Genomic DNA, 21,662 nt, shown 5'->3' with positions numbered 1-21,662 from the left:
TCATAGCCTCCCGATTACCAGCTAAATTTATAAACCATTCTGCCATTTTGGACATGACGTTCGATTTTTTATTGGGGTAGTGAATTGTACATAGCGGACGTCTGGTCAGGAAAAATTGACATGTCATTTTAAGCTGGGTTACATACAAGTGAATGGGGGCACTGCCATCTTGTGGTAGCTTGGCGTCGTTACATAAACCACTTCATAAACTATAGCGGACGTCTGGTCAGGAAAAATTGACATGTCATTTTATGCTGGGTTACATACAAGTGAATGGGGGCACTGCCATCTTGTGGTAGCTTGGCGTCATTACATAAACCACTTCATAAACTTTAGCGGACGTCTGGTCAGGAAAAATTGACGTCATTTTATGCTGGGTTACATACAAGTGAATGGGGGCACTGCCGTCCTGTGGTAGCTTGCCGTCATTACATGAACCGCTTCATAAGCTATCAAATCACGTTCAAGCCATCTCTTGTTCAAGTGCTTGTCTGTAAATGACCTTTAATTAAAATGGTTCCTTTAATCCCACGCAAATTCGTAATCAACATTTTTCATGCTCTCTCTGTAAACAGCATCGGGGTTCAATGAAGTATAGCAAACATACTGAATAGTGTTCTGGTGATTTACAATTATTCTCATAGCACTTGAAGGCATCGTCCTCTCAGTCGGAAATGATCAGCTGACGTTTTCATCATTCTCGATGAAGTGTAAATTTCGCCAATAGGTGATCATGATTTCTATTGCTCCTTTATTTAACCCCCATTCGAAATGAATTCTAACATTTCCTTTGCATGTGTGTTTTGTTTTGAAGCTACCAGGCTAAGGCTAACAATAGCTTCTGTGCTAACTGCGCTTGTCTCATTATGAAGTGCTTTGTTGTTGCATGAGCAATTTCCAAAATACGATCAGCTATTATTTATGCTGCTTTAAATAGTCTCGATCATTTGCACTACATCGCAGCTATGCATCATGACCAACCTCTTGTTATTGTCACACCCACACACTGATTGTCGTTGTTGCTTTTCCAGAGATGGATTCTCAGAGCTCAAACTTGACCTGTGCCATATGCTTAGAGCCCTTTCATATTCCTGCCACCATCCCGTGTGGACACTCGTTCTGTGAGAGATGCATCACTAGCCATTGGGACACTAAAAGCCAGTCAGATATTGGACCTGACTGTCCCATCTGCAATGAGAAGTTTCCCACCAGGCCCACGGTGAAGCGGAACGTCTCCTTGTCCCAGCTGACTGAAGCTGCAAACAGGAACATTGCACCATCTTGCAAAGATTGCGGAAAGGAGGAAGGCGGTGGATCCTCGCTTTGTGATCGGCATCATGAGCCTCTCGTTTATTACTGCAAGCAGGATCAAATGGCGGTGTGCTGCGAGTGTGCCATCGGAGAGTGCAATTTGCACGACAAGGCTTTGTTGAAGGCGGAGAAGAACAACCAAAAGGTACACCTTTGTCACGCTTAGCATAAGTGACACATGCTACCCATTAAAACTCTTTTTCTTTGTTGAATACACAGCTGTTACTGGAGAAGAAGAATGAGGAGGTGACAAAGCTCATTGAAGAAACCACGCAAAGTATTATCAAACTAGCTGAAAACATCAACCACGCTAAGGTAATATTAGCCTTCCTTTCATCATAGCTCACGTATCCATTCTCCCTACATTGTGTGATTTTGAAATTTTTCAGGAGACCATGCAGCAGACATCCAATCGGGTCACAGCCAAATTTTCCAGCGTGATCAAAATATTGGCCGAGCGGCAGGAGGCCACCGAGCGCTTCATGGAGCAGCAGAAAGAGGCGGCCATCTCGGAGGCGACGTCGCGTGTCTCTGACCTGGAGGAGAACGCCCAGAAGCTGAGGGCCAGCCAGGCTAAGATTGCAGCCCTGCACCACCTCTCCGATACGGAGCTCATCAAGGTTTGGGGATGGATGACTTTGCTGTCCCAAATGATCGTCGTCATCATGAACGGACGGCATCTCTACCAATAGGAATCAATGCTCATTGAAGTTCCACACCTCAAGAAAGTCTCTTCAGACTTCACGCCCCACCTGCAGGATCGCCTAAGCGGCATCACCGAGGCACTGACCCGAATCTCCAAGCTGGTGGTCGAGGACCTCGAAAGAGCCGTCTGCGCCGTTGTGGGTCAGGACATAGAAGGTGAAGCCGAAGAATTCAGCTGACCTCATTCTCTCCTCCGCCTTATTGTCTGCGTATTGTCCACCAGGTTCCCCTCAGGAGAAGAGGCCCATTCTGGCTGTGGTTCCAAGTCCAGCTGCTCCGAGCCACCGTGATGGGAAGGAGGGCCTCGGTGCTTGTAAGTTCACCGCCTCAAAGGCACATTTAAAAAAAAAAATAAAACATGTTCTTGTCTTCCGCACCCCTAGACAGATGCTCGCTGACGTTTGACCCCAGCACGGCCAATAGCCATCTGGTATTGTCCCAAGAGAACCGGAGAGCCGAGCACCTGACTTTAGGGCTGCGTCACGTGGCCGAGCACCGGGCTCGATTTGACCACACCTGGCAGGTGCTGTGTAGCCAGGGCTTCAAACACGGCCAGCACTACTGGCAGCTGGAGGTCTCCAAACCGTGGGCCTACCTGGGGGTAGGCACATGGCAACTCAGCACCATTCAAATGTGCTGCTCTGAGAGTCCAAGCTTTTCCTCCTCCCGTTCTCCCCTTAGGTCACCTACAGCTCCATCCCCAGAAAAGAGAAGGGCCGGAGGTGCATGCTGGGAATGAACGAAGTGTCCTGGAGTCTGCAGCTGGACGAGAAGCAGCTCAACGCCTGGCACAACGGTCGCAAGGAGACCCTGGTGGGATCTTCTCATCAGCACGGCCGCGTCGGCATGTTGCTGGACTACGATGCGGGCGCGCTCACCTTTTACGGAGATGGAGACGTCAGGTTGCACACCTTCCACTGTGCCTTCAACCAGGAGCTCTTCCCCGCTTGCTGGATAGGAGAAGGCGTCAGCATCACGCTATGCTCTATATGAGTGCAAAGAACTTTCTGACAAGAACTTTCATTCCTGCTGAATTGGTCAAAATGCACAAAGACAGCCAGTTGTAAAAAGCACCTTTAAGTTAGCGAGAGCCAAGAGCAAATAGTGGGTAGGTCAACGAGCAGATGATTTCATTCTCCCATGACAGCAGACGGAGTGTTTGGTTTACAAATGGGGACTCTTGCTTTTTATATGCTCCCTTTTGTACATGATGTTTTAACGTTGGAGCGCACCACCAATCCCATTTTTTAACGCTAATCCATTTTGAAGTGTAACATGTCTTTTTGATGCTGCCATCTCTAAATGGTCAATGAGTATTGCCAGAAGATATCAGCTTCTCCATGCCTCCTGCTTTCATCCATTGTGCGAGATGACATTTGAAACATACAAATCACACTTGAATGACACATTTAAACAGCATCCGTTTAATAAAGGCCTGTTAACTGTACTGGATCATTTGGACGTTTCTTTATACTTTGAGCCATGCCTGAGCGAGCCCAGAGATGAGCAAGGAACCGGCCGCATCTAACGTACAGTGCACAAATGACTAGAGTAGGAATCACAGGCAATCTCTGACAAAACTTGCTAGCCCAATCCACGCTACTTTCGATCATGACTTTTGTTTGGGTTCGTCCTGTGCTTTGCTTTGCATTTTGACAACATAACGGATGGTGTCTGTACATGGCTTCTCAGTGTCTGATCTTAGTCCTGGATCAGGGACTCACTGACTCACTCGAATCTATGCCGTCCTCAACCTATATATTATCTTCTACATATATACAGTTAAATGGTAAAAATGAAAAAAGAGAACGACTTCATTTCGCTCACTGGATTGATTGGCAGAGCAAAGCGTCCCATGAAATTCCGTCATAGCCGATTGCTAGTTGTACTGTGCAGTAGGTTACGCAAGTCACAGATAGCAAAGCTACATGAAGCAGAGGGAATCTTGCAGCACATTCATAATCATCATCATCATAAATAAGAGCTTTTCTCATTCGATCAAGAACTATCGCAAGTCAAGAAAAGAAGGAAAGACCTGAACAAATGAAATTGAAATGTGTGAAAGGAAATGAGGTCTACTGGTGCTTTTTGTCTTCCGGAGGAGAGTAGGGGGGAGGCTTATCCTGCGCACAAAAAATAAAAAGAAACAAACATATCAGGTGATCAGTGATACAAAATGGACTTACCAATAGAACCACGTTCTTTTTTTGAATTTCACAAAGTACCTTACGTTGTTGCGAGGCTTACCTCTGGCAAGTACACGTGCGTCGGGGGCCGCGCGGAACTGCTGGCAGCGCCGGCTGCGGCGGCTTCGGCTGCTTTAGCCTCGGCTGGGAAGAGAGAAAAAAAAAAAGATTGTGGAACGGCACGCTTTCGGCGAAATTTGCGGTGGACACTCACCGGCGGCCGACGAGGGGCCTTCGGGGTGCTGCGGGGGCTGCTGACCCAGAGCGGCTGAATACGGAGGCGGAGCCATGTAGGCTGCGGAGTTATTGAACGCCGGAGGGTTGGGGTAGAAGCCATCTGCGTGGTGCAGAAAGTAGCAGAATAGAGGGACTCACTTTTTTGTGGGGGGGTTGTCTGAGAAGCTACCTGGAGGAGGCACGTTGGGGTAGGCGTAGCACGGCGGGGGTCCGGCGGCGCCGGGATACTCCCCGTTGGAAGGGGGAGGCGGATAAGCATAGGCTCCGTTAGCAAGGAAAGGACATCCGCCGCCAAAGCCTGCAATGACCGGCTGACCTCTGGAAGCTGTTCACAAAAGCATTCACGCTATGGCTATTGTGTCAAGAATCTCGACGGTGGCCCGTTTGGTGTCCTCACCCTGGGTGGCAACCTCCAGCATGTATTGCCCAAACTCGATGGCTCCACCCGCAGCAAAGACCAACTTGAAGCTCACGCTGCCCTCCCATCCACCTGCACGCGCGCAAACAATGAATGGAATGAAATCAAAGTGCAAGCTTTTGCCGCTCACTTGGAAACCGACCTCCGGGCTCGGCGCTGATGGTCCCCTTGATGTAATTTGCCCCGAGGACAGGTTGCTTGACCTCGCAGCCTTTCATCAAATAGAAAGGCATCATGAAAGACCTGAGTGAATCTCGACTTTTAGCCACAAAGATCACCTGAAACAGAAGAGAACTATTCAAATGCTCTGTAAGAAATACCGTCCAGATGTATTTGATCTCACCCTGTATGGAGTCAGGTAAATGCTGCCCTTCCTGCTTTTTCGGAAGGCCTCAGGTAAGCCGTCCGCATCGCAGAAGGCCAGCTCCACGTTGTCATGATTCATCAAAACGCTGACGGACACAAGAATTATTATTGGATCATTCCGAAAGGGTTAGGGTTCACTCCCTCACTCCCTCCCTCACATTGAGAAGCTTTTAGTTACATTACAAATGACTGCAATGATGAATTAAAAATGAGACGATTACATAACGGTGTGCAATTGTCAGGTGAGCAAAGACTGCGTCACTTTTGAGTTCTCTAAAAGGATTAGACTTCCTACTGTCCATTCGATCTCCTTCCAGATCATACTAATCTGATTCCGGATCAGCTGTTAAGGAGCTGTTCTAGAAGAATCTGCATTGACTCTTTTGAAGCCTGATCTTCGAGTCTCCATGACGTCTTTGTTGTAACACGGTTGAACCCTTCGATTGGATTTAGTCAATCGAAATAGCACATGTTCCATGTGTCAGTCAGCACGCTGTTGGAACAAAATGTTGACGTATGTGGTGAGCTCATGGGAAAACTAAGCTAGCCGACTCTGAAATGCGTCACTCCAAGTGTGTGGTGCCTCTGAAGACTATCTATGTGCGCAAAGTGACATTTATCTAGTACGTTATACAGTCGACTATTTATTGATGTTAGCGGTGTTGGCTAGCTAGCTAGCCCGTTACACACATCGTTCATTGCTACCTTTCACTGTTGTTGATAATGACTCCACCGGACTCCGAATGATTCTGGTTGAGAGTCATGTCGACGGGCCTCCTCTCTCGTCAATGGATCGCAACAGGCCTGCCTCCAACCTTGATAGGAAAACCACAATTCGGGAAGATGTTTACGCCGCTAACTTCAGTGCTGCACCTGCGCGCAAGACAGTCGAGGGAACCGCCCACATCTCTCGTCATGGTGACGTCACTCGGGACGCTCGTGTCCAAAGATCCCCTATAGCAATAAAGTTGTCTTTTCAAAATTACAAATGTTCTTTGTGGCATTAGATCTCAAATAATCTATAATAATAAATATTATGTTTATAATTTTATTATTATTATTATTCATCTTCCAAAGCGCTTATCCCCATAAACTTTGCCAAATAGTGAAAAAAAAAATCTAGAAAGATCCAAATGGTTGTCTAAACCTTTCTTTATTGCTCTTCATCATTAATATCATCTTCATTCATTCTAATGGGCTATGCAAGGAACTTAACTGGAGAGGCCCACAACTCGATAGAACATTCACAACGGCGTTTCCACGCAACTATGACTGTTGATGGCCTTCTCTGCAGAGCACCTGACATTTTGCATCCCAAAAGTGCACCTTTCGTGGTATGGGATTTGCTAACCCTAACACGGACGGAGTCAAATATGATTGATGAAACACATTCGGGCACAATGTAGGACAGTGTTTGGAGCGTCACATGTGCTAGCACATTTTTACAGGAAGTGATGACTTCCTGCGTGGCACTTTGGTCAAAAACCTTGCTCATGTATTGTCACTCGTGCGTGCAGGACACACTGGCAGCTCATCAATGTCAAGTCAAAAGCAGACCATCAGTTCAGCGGACCATCTACTCAAAACACCTGAACAAGTAAGAATTGTCATTGTTCACTGGGGTCGGTCAAAAATGCAAGTCTGTGAAGAGAGATATATAATAATAGTCATTTTTCAAAAACTACAAATGATTTCAGTACTTCAGTGCACTGTGAACAATATATCAAAAAGAGCAAAGAGGGGTGTAAAAGTGTACAAAGCAGATTTAGCAGTGTAAAAAAAGGTGCAACATTTCAAGGATGCAAAGATTGGACATCATTTGAAATATCCAAATCTCAGTTATTAGCTAAAACACATGTAGTAAGTACATTCAAATCGATTTTCCAACCAATCTCACAATGCATCACGACTATTCAGACTGTAAATTCCTTTTTAGCAACGGCTTTTTTCTGTGCCATCTCCAGATTTGTAATCTAATTGTCTTGACAGTTCTTGTTTGACATTTTCTCCCAGACAAAAATAGCCTTTCCTTGCTTGTGAATGCCATCTTTCTTGACTCACTTTTATTTTAGGATGTGAGTTCTGATCAGATGATGCTGAGTGGAAGCAGTCTATTTTTAGTACTACACATAATACATATATATTTTTTGAACCATTTGACTTGACTCTTTCTCTTTGTTGAATATTGTCAGCTCATCGTTGCCTCACTTTTAGTTTCATAATCGGCCAAAAAAGGAAGCTCGCAACAGATGCTCTGATCAAAAGATAAAAAAATATTCCTGGTTGAACACAAATATAGCAATACAAATGTTGACTCCTCAATGATTCCGTCCTGTATTTGAATAGTCCTCCTTGTATCCCATTTTACAGAATGGTGGCCTTTCGAGTATCAAGCAGGTAAGACGGTTTGGAAACATTTGTTGTAACAGCGCTCGCTGCGCAATATCATGTCCGCCGTCCCAGTGCCTTTTTAAAATGATTTTGTCCTTGCTAGTATTCACCGGGCCATGCGCGTAAACTGGGGCAGACAAGAAAGATACGATACAGGAGGGTAAAACAACAACAACAACAACAACAACAACAACACACCATTCCAACCGTGTCCAGCTATTACTTTGACGTGCTTGTTTACCTTTCAGGATTTGAAGGACGAGGAAAACCCCGAAGAGAAAGCCCGTCACATCAAACAGGTGGAGGTATGTATGTCATTTGGGACTGAGCTGTGCATTGGAATATTGGGTGCTTCATTCCAACATTTGCTTTTGCAAGCTCAACCCTCTGTATAAGGAGTTGTTGTACACCATTGCACATAAGATGGGAAAAGTGGCAGCAACTGAGGTCTTTGCCGATAGCCAACTTCATCAATATATCAAAGAGGTGACCGTTATTATTACTCACACCCGGCTTTCGGGTCGAGCGTTGTGTAGTTTTGTCCATAAAAGTGAATTAATGCACAAAACGATTCCAAAAAAAAGGCCTTTTTTTTTTTTACCAGGCTCTCACAATGACAGAATCTGAGCACAAATCTCTGATGGAGAAAGTAGAAAATTCAGAGGTGAGAAATCTCCAGACTACATTCAAACAAAAGAAAATTCTTTGCTGCCATTTCACAACTGAATTTGAAATGTCCAGCCACCTGTCTGCTGCCTCATGGCCACTGTAAAGGAAGCCAGAGGAATTCTGGGAAAAGATATTAGTGGTGAGTTCTCACGCCATTTAAAGAGGAAGCAAGTCAAGCCAAACATGTTTTTGCATCAAACCATGCCGTTGGGAAAGCAACATCAAAACATCTCCCCGTGACCAGGTTTAAGTGACCCATACTGCTTGCTGAGCATACTGGAGGACGAAGAAGAGCGGCGTACACGTCGTTCCAGAGTCAAGGCCTCCAAATATGTGGTCAAGGATGCCGTGTCGGCTGATAAGATTTATCAGACCCACATCAAGAAGCAGACTCTCGATCCAATTTGGAACGAGACGTTTCTACTGTGAGACTTCAACGCATTGCTTTGTAGGAGAATCGTACTTCTTGTGTGGTTCAGCTTTTTCTTCTTTTTTCATTCAGGGAGTTTGAGGACATCGCGGGTGCCAGCTTTCACCTTGAGATGTGGTAGGAAAAAATAAAAACACCACTTGTTGCTTTGTTCAGTTGAAAAAATAAAATAAAAAAGCCCCAATCAGCTTATCCTCGTTACAGGGATAAAGATGAGGAGGTGTCACTCAGTCAAAAACTCGAGGAGATCACAACTAGTTTTTCCAGTTTAAGCAGGTGGTGTACTCGATTTACAAATCACGCCTGAAAATTCAATCCAATGGAAAAACTATTTTGCTTTTTTTCCTCAGAATTATAAAGGAGGTCAAAAAGGAAAAAGGAACTGATGACTTTCTGGGGAAAATTGTCATCAAACTTCAGGTGCTGAATGTTTCCCTATCTCTTTTGGCCTCACTTGACAAAGGATTTCATTTCAGGACCTCCATTGTACTGAGGACGACTGGTACATTCTGGAGCCCAGAACGGAGACGTACCCTGATCGAGGCCGATGTCACCTGAACCTCAAGTTCATCCATAAAACGGTGCGGCCAGTACCGATACTCACCAGCAATTGTCGATGTGTACGATTAGCCACAAACCAAATCATAACTTCAATTCAACGAAGCACACTCGGGACCATGATTGGTTATTGATAGCCGTATCGTATCGTGTCACGTGACCGGCAGAGAGATGAGGCGCTGAGCCCGGGTCGAAACGCTTACATCAACTACTGTGGAATCCTGCAACGCTTTGTTCTGTCTTACATTTCCAAGCAAAAGGTAAAGCCTGTGTCCGTTCTCTTTCAAATGATTCCATATGCCACATCTAGTTTCACTGCTTGCTTTTAGACTTCCACTCCGTGGAAAGGGGAATTGTGTGGTGAAGCTCAAACTCTCCTGGAGCACTATGCTGCACAGACTGACCTTTCACCTTTTCTGCAAGATCTGGCGTAAGTAAGCGGAAAGATCTTTTCGCCCAAATCATCACAGAAGCAAAAGTTGGCTGCGTATCCAAATAAAGAAAGACGCATTTTAAGATGGGATACTGTTGTGACGTCGCTGGCGGGCGGCGCTAGGAGGGGGGGCCGCGGCGGGGGCACTGCCACCCTGAAATATGCTTGGATCCCCCAAATCTTCTCTTTCATGTGCGTCTTGGTGACAGGAAGTGGGTTGCGTACAGTCAACTTTATCAAAGTGTAGAGGTGGACTCGTCGTTGCTGCTCCAACAGCTCACTTGCGTGGAGTATCGCTGGCATCAACAGGAACACGAGTTGCCACAGCAACAGGTAGGACAACTAAAGAAGCACAATTATTTCTTCTCTTTTGGAATTGAAGGAGGACATTTCAGTCTGGATTCCATGCTGTCAACAGAAACAAGAACTTGGCGACTCCCTTCACCGTTTCTTGCACTACGGTCTCCATCTGGTGTCCAAATACCGAGACATTTTCCCGCCGACACCAAGCGCCACTCCCAATTTACACACGTTGCTCAGGTACGCAAATTGGTGTGGCGTAATCGGACCCTGGCCAGCTAACAAATGTTTGTCATTGCAGAATCTTAGTCCAGATCTGTAAGACCAAGCCGTTTCAGAAAATGAACCCGGCTGATTTTGAACTGCACAATGAGGTGGCTGATGCCGTACAGGTATGTAACAAAAACGAATTCATTCATCCAAAAGAAACATGATCCGTTGATTTTCCAACCATTTCTTCCAACAGACAGGTACACAGGAGTGGTTCACCAACAAAAAAGGCCTGCACCAGCCCATGACCAAGGTATGTAAGCCTTTCTCCAAATCGGATTATTGTTTTCGCCTCATCTTCTCATTTAGCGCTTGTCGTGGATCTGAATGAATCGTCTTCCTTTATCTTGCCCTCACACAGGAGCTGTCGGAGATCATCGGCGCCTTGTCCAGGTTGATTGACGAAGTACGTGACGACATAAAACTCAACAAGGATGTCTGGAATCGAACATTTGTCAGGTCCGTTGGAGATTTGGTGGAAATGTATTTGCCATGTCCACCGCTGTCGGAATAAAGAAATCTTTTTTCGCCAAACGTACAGTGCGGTGCAAGTGGATGTGTTCACTGCGGTCTACGAGAAGCTCGACTCGCTGGTAAGCGGGAGAGAAAACGTGTCAGCGAATCCCACGGCGCTGACTGTTCCCATTTGCGTAGGTTGCTGCAGAAGTCAAAGAAACCTTATCTCAAACGGAAGGTCACATTGATCAGAGTCTAGCCAACAGCTTGTTTCCACTTTACCTGAGCCTGCAAGCCATTCACAAAGAAAAGGCCTTCTTACAGAAAAGGTCAGTTGCATGACGGAATTGCCACGCCGGATTTGATTTGATCTTCCAATACTAAATGTTGGAGCTACTCTATCCTTTCCATACAAGCCAATGTTTCATTTCAGGGGTTTACTGAAGCTGACAAACTTTCACGTGAGCTTCAGAGAGGCGCAGCCTTACTGGCTCAAGCAGATGTTCAACACCACCATGGACAGGGTGGAGAGGGCGGTGAAGGTGGACAAGGTATGGACTCATCTACTGCTCGTGTTGGTTTTTTTTTTTTCCACCACACCTCCTAATCCTATCTTTTAAATATGACCCCCAGCTCCAGCTTCTGCACTCGGGCGCAGTGCCGGTAAAACACAGTTCGTCAGCAGTGGACATGGTCGCTTGTATCCAGCCTGTGTGTGACCTTTGGGAGCAGATGTCCTGGCCTGACCCTGAGGAGGCCTTTATGCTCATGGTCAAAATCACAGAGGTCCATTTCAAATCGATGGCAGAATCGATGCATTGAGGCTTTCCTTGTGAAAATGTTACAACTGGACCGTTTCTTTTCTGCAGGATGTTTGCAAGATTGTGGTGACCTACTGTCATCGTCTGAAAGCCCGAGTCAGGATGCTCTCAGAGGAGTCGGACCACGAAAGCGCCATTAACATGGTGACCGATTAGCACTTGCTCCACCACTTGTAAAAGCAAATGTACATTCTAGTTCTTCTTTCTTCTCCAAGCTGTGTGTTGTGGTGAACGACTTGGAGTACCTGCGCTCGGTCTTGACGCGGCTTCCCGCCAAGCTGAATTGGGCGGGGCTTCAGGCGCGCATCCAACACGTCATCGGGGAAAGTCAGTTCCAAAACACGCTGCCGTCGCAGGTGCAGCAAGCGCAGGGCATCCTCGGCCGGGAGATCCGCTCTGCTTTGGACACGCTGAGCAAAACGGTGTGTGCTCGCTCCGTAGGTGAGCAAGAGCCTTTTTTGGGGGGAGGGTTGGTCACCTTTTGGTCTTTTCAGTTGAATACGGACATCGAGACTCATGTCAGGGGAATGTCAACCGGAAGCCGGATTCCGTCCAAATCCAGCCAAGATGTAAGGACAGTACTTGCGTTTGTGTGTGGAGCACAATTCCATCAGGTCTTGTGATTCTTAGGCCACAAGTCCTCTTATGCGCTATCTGGAAAAAGAACTCCATTACATGAATGAAAACTTGGTCGAAGAGAACTTCAACAGCCTCCTGACTCCTTTGTGGAACAACTCGGTGAAGATCCTCCACCAGATGGCCGCCGAGCATTCGCAGCAAGATGGGCTCGTGGTGTTCTGTCACAGGCTGCTGTACACGCTGGAGGTCGGTCGGTCGGTCGGTCGGTCAGTCCGCATTTGCAAATTTGGATTCAATTGGAATGAATGAAATGTCCTCCAGTGCTTGGAGCAATCCTTCCACGGCGAGGGTAACGGCCTTCCGTTGAAAATACTCCACTCGGATGAGTACAAGGTGAGGAGCTGTCACGGTGAAAGACATTTCAGACTACAAATAACGACTTGTTCTGCTTTCAGACTCTCAAGGCCTACCTGACTCATCACTCTCTCAGCAGTCACCAGCTCGTGGACAAGTTCCTCCAAGGGAAAATATGGGAGCAGGTCAGATGCCTTGAGATAGATGTCTTGATGATTTGAACGCGGCTTCTTTCCAACCCTTCCTTATCTTTGTGCCGCAAGAGAGTGGTTGCCGGCGAGAAATACGGCGCTGTCACTCTTCTCACCTCCTACAGAAGATCAGACCAAAGGCTCAGAGTTGAGGTTTTGAACGCAGTCAACCTCCTACCAATGGATTCCAATGGTAAAAATGCAACCGAAAGGTCCTCCCATTTTCTTTTCTTTGTCACAATCATTGATTATCCCCAGGTTTAAGTGATCCGTACGTGCGCTTATGTCTGGAGCCGCACCACACCTTCCCGCTTGTGGAACCTCGCTGCACTGGGATAAAAAGGCGCGATCTTAATCCGCTCTTTGATGAAGCCTTTGAGTTGTGAGTTCTGTCATTTTTGCTGGGATGATTCCGTCTAGCTCGCTAACTCACAGCCATCCCTTCCTCATCCATCAATGAACAGCCTGGTCGGACTGGATCAGTGCCAGGCTCCTGGTGCCTGCCTGCTGGTGACCGTTCTGGATCATGACATCTTGAGAATGGACGACTTTGAAGGTGAAGCCTTCCTGTCCCTCAAAGACATACCTGGAGTTGCAAAAGGAGGGGAAGAAAAAGACGGACCGGGCTTTCGTCCCGATGCCACCCCGGCTCAAATACGTCTACCTCTCATGCATCCAAAACCTAATGGTACGGTCGAGCTCTTTTGCTTTGGATGAACGTATGTCACTTTGGCCGGTTTTTGAAGATCCAACGTCCATTCAAATGTCCTCTCGTAGAAACCAATGATTACATTTTGGACTGCGTAGACGGCACGCCCAAAAAATGTCCAAATAGTCATTGACGTTTCTTTTCTTGAAAGGAAACAAACTATATTTTATAACTGTCCAGTACAAAAGGAAAAATGGTTCCTTCTGCTAAAATCAGTCACACCTGTCCATTTCTATCTGGGCTCAGGTAAGTCAAAACGGAATAGACTGCCCCTTAGTGGTTGGAGGTCAAATAACATTCATACCAAACATGAGATGAGGCTCCGACAGTAGCACAACTGTGTTAGTGTCTACTCGTGTATCTATGTGTGTGTGTGTGTGTGTGTGTGTATTCCCAGACAACATCCTGAAGATGTTGGAGTCCAGAAAAGGCGAGCGAGAAATACAAGCCTTCGTCAAGAAAAGAAGACAGAGAGAGAAACAGTCCAGGGAGCAAAGTCAACCATGACACGCAAAGGCTTGCCATTCATTTAAAAATATACAATTTGCTTTATTGAACTAAATCCATTTACAATGAAACACCTGTAAAAGATGAAAATCAACTAATGCTAATGCTTTGTCTCATCAGTGCAATCAAATATGATGTCATTGAACAGAATATGTCAAATGAAATGTCAACAATGTCAAACGGCAGGTATGAAGACAAATGTGTCATTGAGACAAAGTGAAAAGTTATGAAGTAAAAAATGTCATTTAAAAGACTACACAAGTCGACTGAGTATATTTAACTTGATTGTGTTCACATGCATTCCTCTTCGAGAAACCTGAGTGCTTTAACAGAGGCTGCCTGTTGTCCATACTTTTTTTTTTTTTACTTTGCTCCTCGATGTTCTATTTTTTTTTTTTTTTGTTGCTAATCAAAATAAATCCAATCTAACCTCGACCTGGTGACCCCCTTTGGCTGTAGCTATATCACGTACAATTTACATGCGCCCTTGAGGGTTTACTGTCTGTCGCACATCACTTAAGTAAGACTTGTAAATTGGTTAAGATATAAAAATGGCTGCTTAGTCATCCGTCCATTTCGATAATCACTGTAAAATGACAGAAACAATGTCAAAAATGTATAAAAGTCGACATGCCTCAAGTGAAATGAGTTAGCAAAAGAAAAAAAATGCTAATGCTTCCTTTTATAAACCGCCGCCGTAATCATTCTTTTCTTTTTGCCTGTTGTTGCTTTATCACCATCTGGTGGTATGTTTGGGCAATTAGAAAGTTCTGGATGTCCAAAACGTAGGGATTTTTGCGAGAGTTCACTGTACACCTCATCAAATGATCATCTGTTGCAGTAAAAACAAGTAAGAACCTTGACCACGGCTGGTAGTTGAGGAATGAGGACTGACCCATGTGGAATTTTCACGGCGCGGCGGTGCTTCTACTGGTCCCAAGGGTCAAGAGAGCTGCTGCTGTTGCTGCTTCTGCTGCTCCAGCGTGGCTTCAGGACAAAGGGGGCACGCGGTGGTTGTGGAGCAGCTCTCGCAATGTAGCCCATGGCCGCAGGGCAGGGAGACGGAGCCCTGCTCTCCACATGACACGCAACACTGCCTCTGCTTCTTGTACACCACCTCGGGAGAGAAGCATCATGATTATGATGGTCGAACTTTATTCATCCCACGGCGGGGAAATTCACTTGTCACAGCAGCACATTAGAGTGAACAACAAATAGATGGTGAGCTATTTATTACCTCTTCCACGGTGTGTAAGCAGCTGCAGAGTTGTGCCTGCAGACTGAGGATGGATTCCAAAGGAAGTCTGTGGAGCATCTGGAGCTGGTGTAATGATAGGTGGGGGTTGTCTCCACTCTTCAGGGTCTCCAGCGCTTCCTCCAGGAGAGAAGATTGCCTCTGCACCTCCTCCTCACAACGCCTGGATCCCTCGGCCTCGGCGGCCAAGCGTCCCGCGAGGGCGCGCGACTCCTCTGCGTCTGCTTTCAGGGTGGCCCACGACTGCAGGACAGTGTCGGTCGGCCGGTCGGTGAGCTCTTTGTCAATTCAGTTCAGTTCACTGCGCTGCTCCTGCTTGAGCGCTAGGGAGCAGTAAGAGAAAGGATGACCTCTGCCCTACCTGAGCTGTGTGTTTCCAGCTGTGTCCCCACTGCTTCAGCGCCCTGTGAGCCTCCTCCAGTTCCTGTTTGAGCCTGGACGTCTCTGTGCAGGGGCCGGAGGGCATCGAGGCAGGGGGGGTGCCGGGGGAGCCCTGCCCTGAGGGGAAGTGCTCCCAGATGTGACTGCTCATACCATTCAGACCTTCAAAGCAGAGATGGAATGTCACACACCTCATCTCATCTCATGGGTGCAGTTGCATGAGTGAAGCTCGGCAAACCTAAGGAGCTATGAGATGGGCCCAGGAAGGGGCTCTCTTGTGGGCCAGCTTGGGAGAGCTGAGTGGAGAAGAATGGAGAAGCGCGTGGTCTGATCGGCGGGGACGGCGAAGGAGAGCTAAAAGGAGCTGGTGCGCTAAAGGATCCCGGGATGTTGACTGGGGCGGAACTCTGAAGCCGCTTCCCACCTACCGAAACACAATGGAGATGATCTGGCTGCATTTCTTTTGCAGATGTTACACAATTACCTGGCCTCACTCCCACCCGCGGCAAACTTGAACTACTCTCCAATGCCGAAGCACCAAAATCATTCAGGTCAAGATCATCCAACGCCGACTCTGCAACACAGACCACAGTGGCACAACAACGATATGAATCCTTCAAAAAAACAACAACGATTTGAATCCTTCAAAAAAACCAACAACATCATACTACATCTGGACATACCGACAACAGACTCCACAGTCTCACTGGTGGGATAGAAGGGCAAGGCGTTGGCGTTCATGCCTGATGCCACGCTTGGTGGTCCGAGGGCGGCGGGGCTTGGCGGGGTTGCCGCCAGACTGGAGGGGATGCTGGAAGACAGGCTTAAAGGGCTGCCTACTGGTAGAAAAACCAGTAGATCCTGAAGGGGATAGAAAAGAGTTCAAACTGAGTGTGTGTGACATCAAAGTCGGAGGGCGGGCGGGAAATCCACCTGTTTACTGCTTGGCGCTGATGTCACTTCCCTGCTGCGCTGCTCCAGCGCAAAGCTTCTTTGTTTAGCCTTAATACAAAGAGGTCTTTAAATCAAAGTCAAAGTCAGCTTTATTGTCAATCTCTCCACATGTCACAACACACAAAGAGACCGAAATTACGTTTTTCCTCTATCCCACGGTGACGAGACACATGACACGATAGACATACAAGTACGCGACACAATATGAAAACGAGAAGGCAAAAATTCAAACAATCAATAGTAAGAGTGATGAATAAATAATAAATAAACAGATAACACAATAAATAAGAGGAGCAAAACGGAGCCAGCAAGCATCGCGCAAAAGTAAAAAACATCATAAACAAAAAGGCACAAACAATAAATAATAAGAGTAATAATAAATAAACAGATAACACAACAAATAAGAGCCATGCATCCAACTTCAAATGTGCTTCATGAACCATTGATTGCATTTTGCGGCTCCTCCAAGCGTGCCATTGAGAGGAGTCTGATTCAGAAAGCTAATTTGAAGCTTCATTCTCCCCATCACTTTCATTCATCTCACCTGATCCTCCCTCTCAAATCCAGGCGCCCTGCCATAGCCTCCTTCACCGGCCCAAGGAGACAAAGGCTCAGCTGCTCCCCTCATGTCCTCACACAAACTTAGCACGCTACCCAGCAGGCTTCGCTCAGCAACATGCGACCCGGCAGGGGGAGGAGAGAAGGGATCGGAGCCGCGAGCCAGGCCCTGATTGTGTCCTCTGGAGTCTGCGAGCTCCTCCGCGGGACCGGCTTGTGGGAGACAGAGCGGCGGGGGGGATCTGGGGGAGGAGAAGGACTCCTCGAAGACAAAAGCTTCTGGAGCGGATTTCAAATTGGAAGTCAGATGAGTAGGTTTTTGAAAAGGTAAGCGGTGACGTGTGGCGATGGGCTTACTTTCGACATGAGCAAAAGCACAAAAGGGTCCCCGGGGACAGCTGCCGCACTGTTGCATGTCATTGCACTTTGTGGACTTGTAAATCTGTGCAAAAAAAAGTTGGGCTTTTCCCAAAAGTTCCGCTCCGATTGGGAAAGGCACCTACCTCAGGATGGAACTGTTGTTCCGTTCTCGTGTGGCAATACTGACATCCCTCGGCGCACTGGCATTTGCTGGGATCGCCCCACTCCTCGCTTAGTTTGACAGCCGGACAAGGCAAAGCTCTGCGGGCGGGTGTTGACGGTGAGTGGAGGATGCTTCAAGCCGACCCGTTGTCGGCTGACAAAGGTCCTTCGATAGAACGCACCTGTAGTTGTGCTTATGTGGGCTGCGCCGCCTGTCTTTGCTGTTATGATAATACGGGCAGGCGTAACCTTGACGACACAAGCGCGGCGGCTTCTTGCACAGTTCCGTCTTGTAGTGGGACAACACGTAGTTGCTATCTGAGGAGACGGGAAAATGGGACAGCGTCAGAACGATGCGCCGCTGTTGACATCTGGCTTCGCTCTACCTTGCCAACGCGGTTCCTCGCTCAGAATCTTCTCGATGAGCGCCGTACTCGCCGCCTGGCCCGACTGCGCATCTCCTCCGGCTCCTTCCGAGGGCCCCGCGCCACCTTGACACTCGGCGACCTGCGCTTCCCTGTCGACAGATGCAACGTCAACTCCAGTATCTTACTTAAGATTGGGATAATCATTTCGAGATCATTTTCCACACCTGACATCATACACAGGGCTGCGCAAGTCGTGTGAACCGTGCGCAAAAGCGCAATGGCAGCCGTTTTTGCTGCAGTGGCCTTTTGTATCCGTTTCGTGAATGCAAGATCCCGTCTTATAGTAGCGGAGGTGATACCTTCGTTCCGTGTCTCCAGCCGTCCGATGTAAAAAGGCACACCTGGAGAGGACATGGTTCACCGTGCATGAATTGAAATGTAAAGTTGGAATTGTTTACCCTAGGACTAAAAGTGCTTGGTTAGCATTTCTTCAGCACAGTGCATTTCCATTTCTTTTGTCCACTGTTTGACTGTTTGGAAGAAAAGACATGCGGCTTTCAGATGATAACAGAGATAACGATACGATCATCTGCTTTTACAATTGTCCTTTGTATCTTGTAGTCAGGAATCAAACGACCCCTTACTCATCTCCATCAGGACAGGTTCCCGTTCCCTCGTCATATTTGGTGCAGTAGACATCTGGACTGTAGTTGAATGTTCCGTCCCGTTTTCTCACGGGCCTGCGACGCCTTTGGTTCAAGAAGTGCCAGTGGAAACAGGAAAAAGGCCGGTGTTGTGTACATTTATGCTGTACAAAGAGGGCACACTGCTCCGTTCGGAATTCCTTGAGATATCTAGAAAACGCATCACACGGGACTCAAATTCATGGTTAGAAAGCGATCATTCATTTCATTAATACAAGCCATTGCATACTTTGGTCGCATAGTTTCTGCTCTTTCGGGCTTCAATACGAAATGTTGCATTCAAGACTAATCAATCAATCAAATACCATTTTGGTTTCTGCAAGTCAATCGCGATTTGCAAGTTGTTATAGTCAAAAGAGAAGCATTGTTTGAGAAGCATTTTGTAAAATGATATAACTGAGTGTCAAGTACACCATATATGCAAAGCTGATCGCACGTGAGTTTGTGTACATTTGAGCTAGCATACGGGCTAATAGGCTAACGTTACGTACGTGTAGTGTTGGGGTTTTTCGGGCTGAACGTTCAACACGGTCGCGGGAGATGTCGAGCCCCCAGCGGACGAAGACGACGAGGACGACGAATGACTACCGGTAGTCCCTGATGAGGATAATGGGGGTATGGGGTGCGTGCATTTAGACATGTTAACCCGGGCAAAAGTCCCAGCTAAGTGCTTGTTTTTAGCAAAAGGGGCTAGCTAGTAAAGTTAGCATCGAAATCCGCATTCTACAACGATGTGAGTTTGCGCGAGACTGGAGGAAGTCGTACAACTGCTGCATTCAAGACGTGTTGGAATTTTGACATTCATTCCCAAATGTTACATTTAATTCCATAAAAGGTTATTTCAGATGAAAGTAAAGTAACGAGAAAGTAACGAGAGTGATAGTTGATTCACAATAAAGGAGCCGGTTATACGCATAGATTGAATGAAATTACATCTGCAGTGCCTTTGATGCCTAGAGTGAACAGAAGAGTGTGTCATGGAATTACTATACATCCGTGTTTATTATCACGCACAATTTGAAGAATACAAGAAACCTATATAGATATATAGATCACATCTAGACTGTTGTATCGATTTTATTTGGCGCATCTCATTGGCTGCATATGGCCGTAATCCAAAACGTACCAATGAACGTGAAGTGGTTACAGGAGATGACGTCACGCCAGACTATTAATACTTGGCCTCAAGCGTCCCACCAGCATTGATCATTTTCCGGAGCCGAGGTGACCACGACCTGCTTACTTGATAGCTTCCTCGCTTCACAACAACAGCAACGTCACTAAGGTAAATCATGTGTTTTGTCGTCGTTTCGAAATGATTTCATTTCTTGCAGCGTGATGTGACGGCTATTTGTGTCACTGACGTACGGAACGGGACGTTTTGCTGGCCCCTACAAGGACAATGGGCTCGTTTATATTGCGTTTCTAAACTAAAAGAGTTCTCGAACCTTCGCCCACCCCGTGGTGTTGGTAAGATGGATGTAGCTCCAAACGTGTTAGCTGTGGTGAAAACACGAAACGTGTAGCGTTATCTCCCCACGAGCTCCATGCGTTTCAAATGTAGTCGCAATGTCGAGTGGGGGTGAAGCGAGAGGAAAAAATGGCGAAGACGACAAAGTCAGGCTGATGGCGGGCGGGCGGGCGGCCTGTTGTGTTTGGCGCCAGACTACAGCCGCCGGCTCGTTTCAAAAAACGTGCCGAATCCCAAATAATCAAATGGAATGGGTTGTGTCGGATGTGGAATGAGTTTGTCGAAATTACATTGGGTTAATAGGATTAGCATCGTTGTGCTCGGCTCTGTTGTTTGTGTTTAGCGTGCCGACGTTCAAAGCAGACGCCTCCTAGTTGTTAGGCGGGAGGGGGATGGGCGTCTTGTTGTGGGCTAGCTAGGCTGCCAACCATGTTCATCGCTTAACGTTGTTCTTTACGTCCCGTGGACTTATCGATTAGTGTCGTCCTGACTCTGGGTGCAATGTTTTCCTTCTAGGTTAGTTCAAGATGGCCCGTACCAAACAAACTGCCCGTAAATCCACCGGAGGGAAGGCGCCAAGGAAGCAGCTTGCGACCAAGGCAGCCAGGAAGAGTGCGCCCTCTACTGGAGGAGTGAAGAAGCCTCATCGCTACAGGTGGGTTTCTGCTCCTTGCTGTGTGACGTCATCTGGGTTACGTCACCGCAACATACTCGATGGCTTCTGTTCAGGCCGGGCACCGTGGCTCTGAGGGAGATCCGTCGTTACCAGAAGTCCACGGAGCTGCTGATCCGCAAGCTGCCCTTCCAGCGCCTGGTGAGAGAGATTGCCCAGGATTTCAAGACCGACCTGCGCTTCCAAAGTGCTGCCATTGGCGCTCTTCAGGTATGGAAGAAAAGCACATGCAAATAATACCTTGGACATTTTGGGTGCTAATATGCTGCTGTTTCCCAATAGGAGGCCAGTGAAGCTTACCTGGTGGGTTTGTTTGAGGACACCAATCTGTGCGCCATCCACGCCAAGCGTGTCACCATCATGCCCAAAGACATCCAGCTGGCCCGCAGGATAAGGGGAGAAAGAGCCTAAACCTCTTGGCGGTGGTGTCGGGACAAATAATCCTATTTATCATACCTAACAAGTTTTTTGTGGACTTTTTTTTTTTTTTTTTAATTATTTCTTGAGTTTGACTTTTGTATTGCATTTTAGCCATCGACCATTCCACAAGTTAATGGGTAGTTTCATAGGAATATTTGCCTGTTATGCGAATTGTTACATGTTAAGACATCACAGCCCCTTTCCTTCCTTCGAATTTTTGTGGATAACCCCCTCCCTCCATGTTGATGGCGTCACCTATTGGCTACCATTTTCCGGCACAAAATGCAGCTTGCCCAAAAGATCTCTTCGCTACTGTTACAAAACACTTGGTGCAAGGAGCAGACCTCATTTTTCGGGACTGCTTTTTACATGTTTTCCAAGATTGAACAAAACCCTGGCAGCTACAGTTTAATAATCGAGAATTGTCACGTCTTTCTATTAAAGTACTTTATGAGTAGACTTTCT

At 47.0% G+C, this 21,662-nt stretch overlaps 5 protein-coding genes across 7 annotated transcripts; 3 read left to right on the top strand and 2 right to left on the bottom strand.

The window, feature by feature from the left end:
* The first annotated feature begins 570 nt into the window (after window positions 1-570).
* On the top strand, window positions 571-3,463 carry trim65 (tripartite motif containing 65). The gene is made up of 8 exons (XM_061264050.1): window positions 571-727; window positions 1,032-1,456; window positions 1,531-1,626; window positions 1,701-1,931; window positions 2,004-2,172; window positions 2,240-2,329; window positions 2,400-2,617; window positions 2,698-3,463. The coding sequence occupies exons 2-8, from the start codon at window positions 1,034-1,036 to the stop codon at window positions 3,007-3,009; spliced, it is 1,539 nt and encodes a 512-aa protein (XP_061120034.1). The 5' UTR covers window positions 571-727; window positions 1,032-1,033; the 3' UTR covers window positions 3,010-3,463.
* Window positions 3,425-6,141, bottom strand: wbp2 (WW domain binding protein 2). 2 transcript variants are annotated; one of them, XR_009710230.1, is made up of 8 exons: window positions 5,929-6,141; window positions 5,201-5,309; window positions 5,000-5,135; window positions 4,837-4,929; window positions 4,578-4,764; window positions 4,417-4,497; window positions 4,264-4,346; window positions 3,425-4,139 (listed from the first exon to the last, which is right to left on the bottom strand). XR_009710230.1 is itself a non-coding variant. In XM_061264055.1 (8 exons), the coding sequence occupies exons 1-8, from the start codon at window positions 5,985-5,987 to the stop codon at window positions 4,092-4,094; spliced, it is 807 nt and encodes a 268-aa protein (XP_061120039.1). In that variant the 5' UTR covers window positions 5,988-6,141; the 3' UTR covers window positions 3,425-4,091. The 2 variants fall into 2 exon arrangements, 1 of the variants encoding a protein (XP_061120039.1); XM_061264055.1 differs by having other exon boundaries at window positions 4,417-4,539; window positions 4,609-4,764.
* A 544-nt stretch (window positions 6,142-6,685) lies between these two features.
* unc13d (unc-13 homolog D (C. elegans)) lies at window positions 6,686-14,326 on the top strand. Of its 2 annotated transcripts, XM_061264048.1 has the most exons (33): window positions 6,686-6,820; window positions 7,594-7,620; window positions 7,718-7,774; window positions 7,863-7,919; window positions 7,993-8,100; window positions 8,219-8,278; window positions 8,356-8,422; window positions 8,528-8,708; window positions 8,786-8,830; window positions 8,918-8,989; window positions 9,064-9,133; window positions 9,190-9,294; window positions 9,439-9,531; window positions 9,601-9,701; window positions 9,914-10,037; window positions 10,123-10,244; window positions 10,306-10,396; window positions 10,471-10,527; window positions 10,636-10,733; window positions 10,816-10,867; window positions 10,929-11,059; window positions 11,164-11,281; window positions 11,364-11,516; window positions 11,600-11,695; window positions 11,767-11,973; window positions 12,046-12,120; window positions 12,182-12,376; window positions 12,452-12,523; window positions 12,586-12,669; window positions 12,748-12,868; window positions 12,934-13,057; window positions 13,140-13,363; window positions 13,782-14,326. In XM_061264048.1, the coding sequence occupies exons 1-33, from the start codon at window positions 6,761-6,763 to the stop codon at window positions 13,889-13,891; spliced, it is 3,357 nt and encodes a 1,118-aa protein (XP_061120032.1). In that variant the 5' UTR covers window positions 6,686-6,760; the 3' UTR covers window positions 13,892-14,326. The 2 variants fall into 2 exon arrangements, with proteins under 2 accessions (XP_061120032.1, XP_061120031.1); XM_061264047.1 differs by having other exon boundaries at window positions 11,767-12,120.
* Window positions 13,909-19,400, bottom strand: unk (unk zinc finger). Its single transcript, XM_061264049.1, has 15 exons — window positions 19,125-19,400; window positions 18,574-18,783; window positions 18,154-18,330; window positions 17,948-18,078; window positions 17,744-17,879; window positions 17,543-17,660; window positions 17,397-17,481; window positions 17,026-17,318; window positions 16,461-16,529; window positions 16,211-16,388; window positions 16,012-16,101; window positions 15,766-15,951; window positions 15,508-15,689; window positions 15,129-15,389; window positions 13,909-15,008 (listed from the first exon to the last, which is right to left on the bottom strand). Exons 1-15 carry the CDS (start codon window positions 19,271-19,273, stop codon window positions 14,835-14,837), a joined length of 2,439 nt encoding a protein of 812 aa, XP_061120033.1. The 5' UTR covers window positions 19,274-19,400; the 3' UTR covers window positions 13,909-14,834.
* A 359-nt stretch (window positions 19,401-19,759) lies between these two features.
* Window positions 19,760-21,656, top strand: LOC133142661 (histone H3.3A). Its single transcript, XM_061264060.1, has 4 exons — window positions 19,760-19,918; window positions 20,621-20,759; window positions 20,834-20,987; window positions 21,060-21,656. The coding sequence occupies exons 2-4, from the start codon at window positions 20,632-20,634 to the stop codon at window positions 21,186-21,188; spliced, it is 411 nt and encodes a 136-aa protein (XP_061120044.1). The 5' UTR covers window positions 19,760-19,918; window positions 20,621-20,631; the 3' UTR covers window positions 21,189-21,656.
* The last annotated feature ends 6 nt before the right edge of the window (window positions 21,657-21,662 follow it).

Source organism: Syngnathus typhle, linkage group LG18 (genome assembly GCF_033458585.1).
Source record: "Syngnathus typhle isolate RoL2023-S1 ecotype Sweden linkage group LG18, RoL_Styp_1.0, whole genome shotgun sequence".
NCBI lineage: Eukaryota > Metazoa > Chordata > Actinopteri > Syngnathiformes > Syngnathidae > Syngnathus > Syngnathus typhle.
The sequence above is the reverse complement of the archived record's forward strand: the minus strand, read 5'-3'. Positions and strand labels throughout refer to the sequence as shown.

Bases quoted from the DNA above. Each gene is read 5' to 3' on its own strand.
- LOC133142661 (XM_061264060.1), top strand. From the start codon at position 20,632: ATGGCCCGTACCAAACAAACTGCCCGTAAATCCACCGGAGGGAAGGCG. The intron at 20,760-20,833 runs GTGGGTTTCTGC...GCTTCTGTTCAG, and splicing joins AAGAAGCCTCATCGCTACAG to GCCGGGCACCGTGGCTCTGA. The intron at 20,988-21,059 runs GTATGGAAGAAA...GTTTCCCAATAG, and splicing joins CTGCCATTGGCGCTCTTCAG to GAGGCCAGTGAAGCTTACCT.
- trim65 (XM_061264050.1), top strand. From the start codon at position 1,034: ATGGATTCTCAGAGCTCAAACTTGACCTGTGCCATATGCTTAGAGCCC. The intron at 1,457-1,530 runs GTACACCTTTGT...TTGAATACACAG, and splicing joins CGGAGAAGAACAACCAAAAG to CTGTTACTGGAGAAGAAGAA. The intron at 2,330-2,399 runs GTAAGTTCACCG...CCGCACCCCTAG, and splicing joins GAAGGAGGGCCTCGGTGCTT to ACAGATGCTCGCTGACGTTT.
- wbp2 (XM_061264055.1), bottom strand. From the start codon at position 5,987: ATGACTCTCAACCAGAATCATTCGGAGTCCGGTGGAGTCATTATCAAC. The intron at 5,310-5,928 runs GTAGCAATGAAC...TGTGTCCGTCAG, and splicing joins ATTATCAACAACAGTGAAAG to CGTTTTGATGAATCATGACA. The intron at 4,140-4,263 runs GTAAGCCTCGCA...TTTTGTGCGCAG, and splicing joins CGCACGTGTACTTGCCAGAG to GATAAGCCTCCCCCCTACTC.
- unc13d (XM_061264047.1), top strand. From the start codon at position 6,761: ATGTCAAGTCAAAAGCAGACCATCAGTTCAGCGGACCATCTACTCAAA. The intron at 7,920-7,992 runs GTATGTATGTCA...TGCTTTTGCAAG, and splicing joins GTCACATCAAACAGGTGGAG to CTCAACCCTCTGTATAAGGA. The intron at 12,377-12,451 runs GTCGGTCGGTCG...AATGTCCTCCAG, and splicing joins GGCTGCTGTACACGCTGGAG to TGCTTGGAGCAATCCTTCCA.
- unk (XM_061264049.1), bottom strand. From the start codon at position 19,273: ATGTCTAAATGCACGCACCCCATACCCCCATTATCCTCATCAGGGACT. The intron at 18,784-19,124 runs GTACGTAACGTT...TGCGTTTTCTAG, and splicing joins GAAAAACCCCAACACTACAC to ATATCTCAAGGAATTCCGAA. The intron at 17,661-17,743 runs GTGCGTTCTATC...ACCCGCCCGCAG, and splicing joins CCACATAAGCACAACTACAG to AGCTTTGCCTTGTCCGGCTG.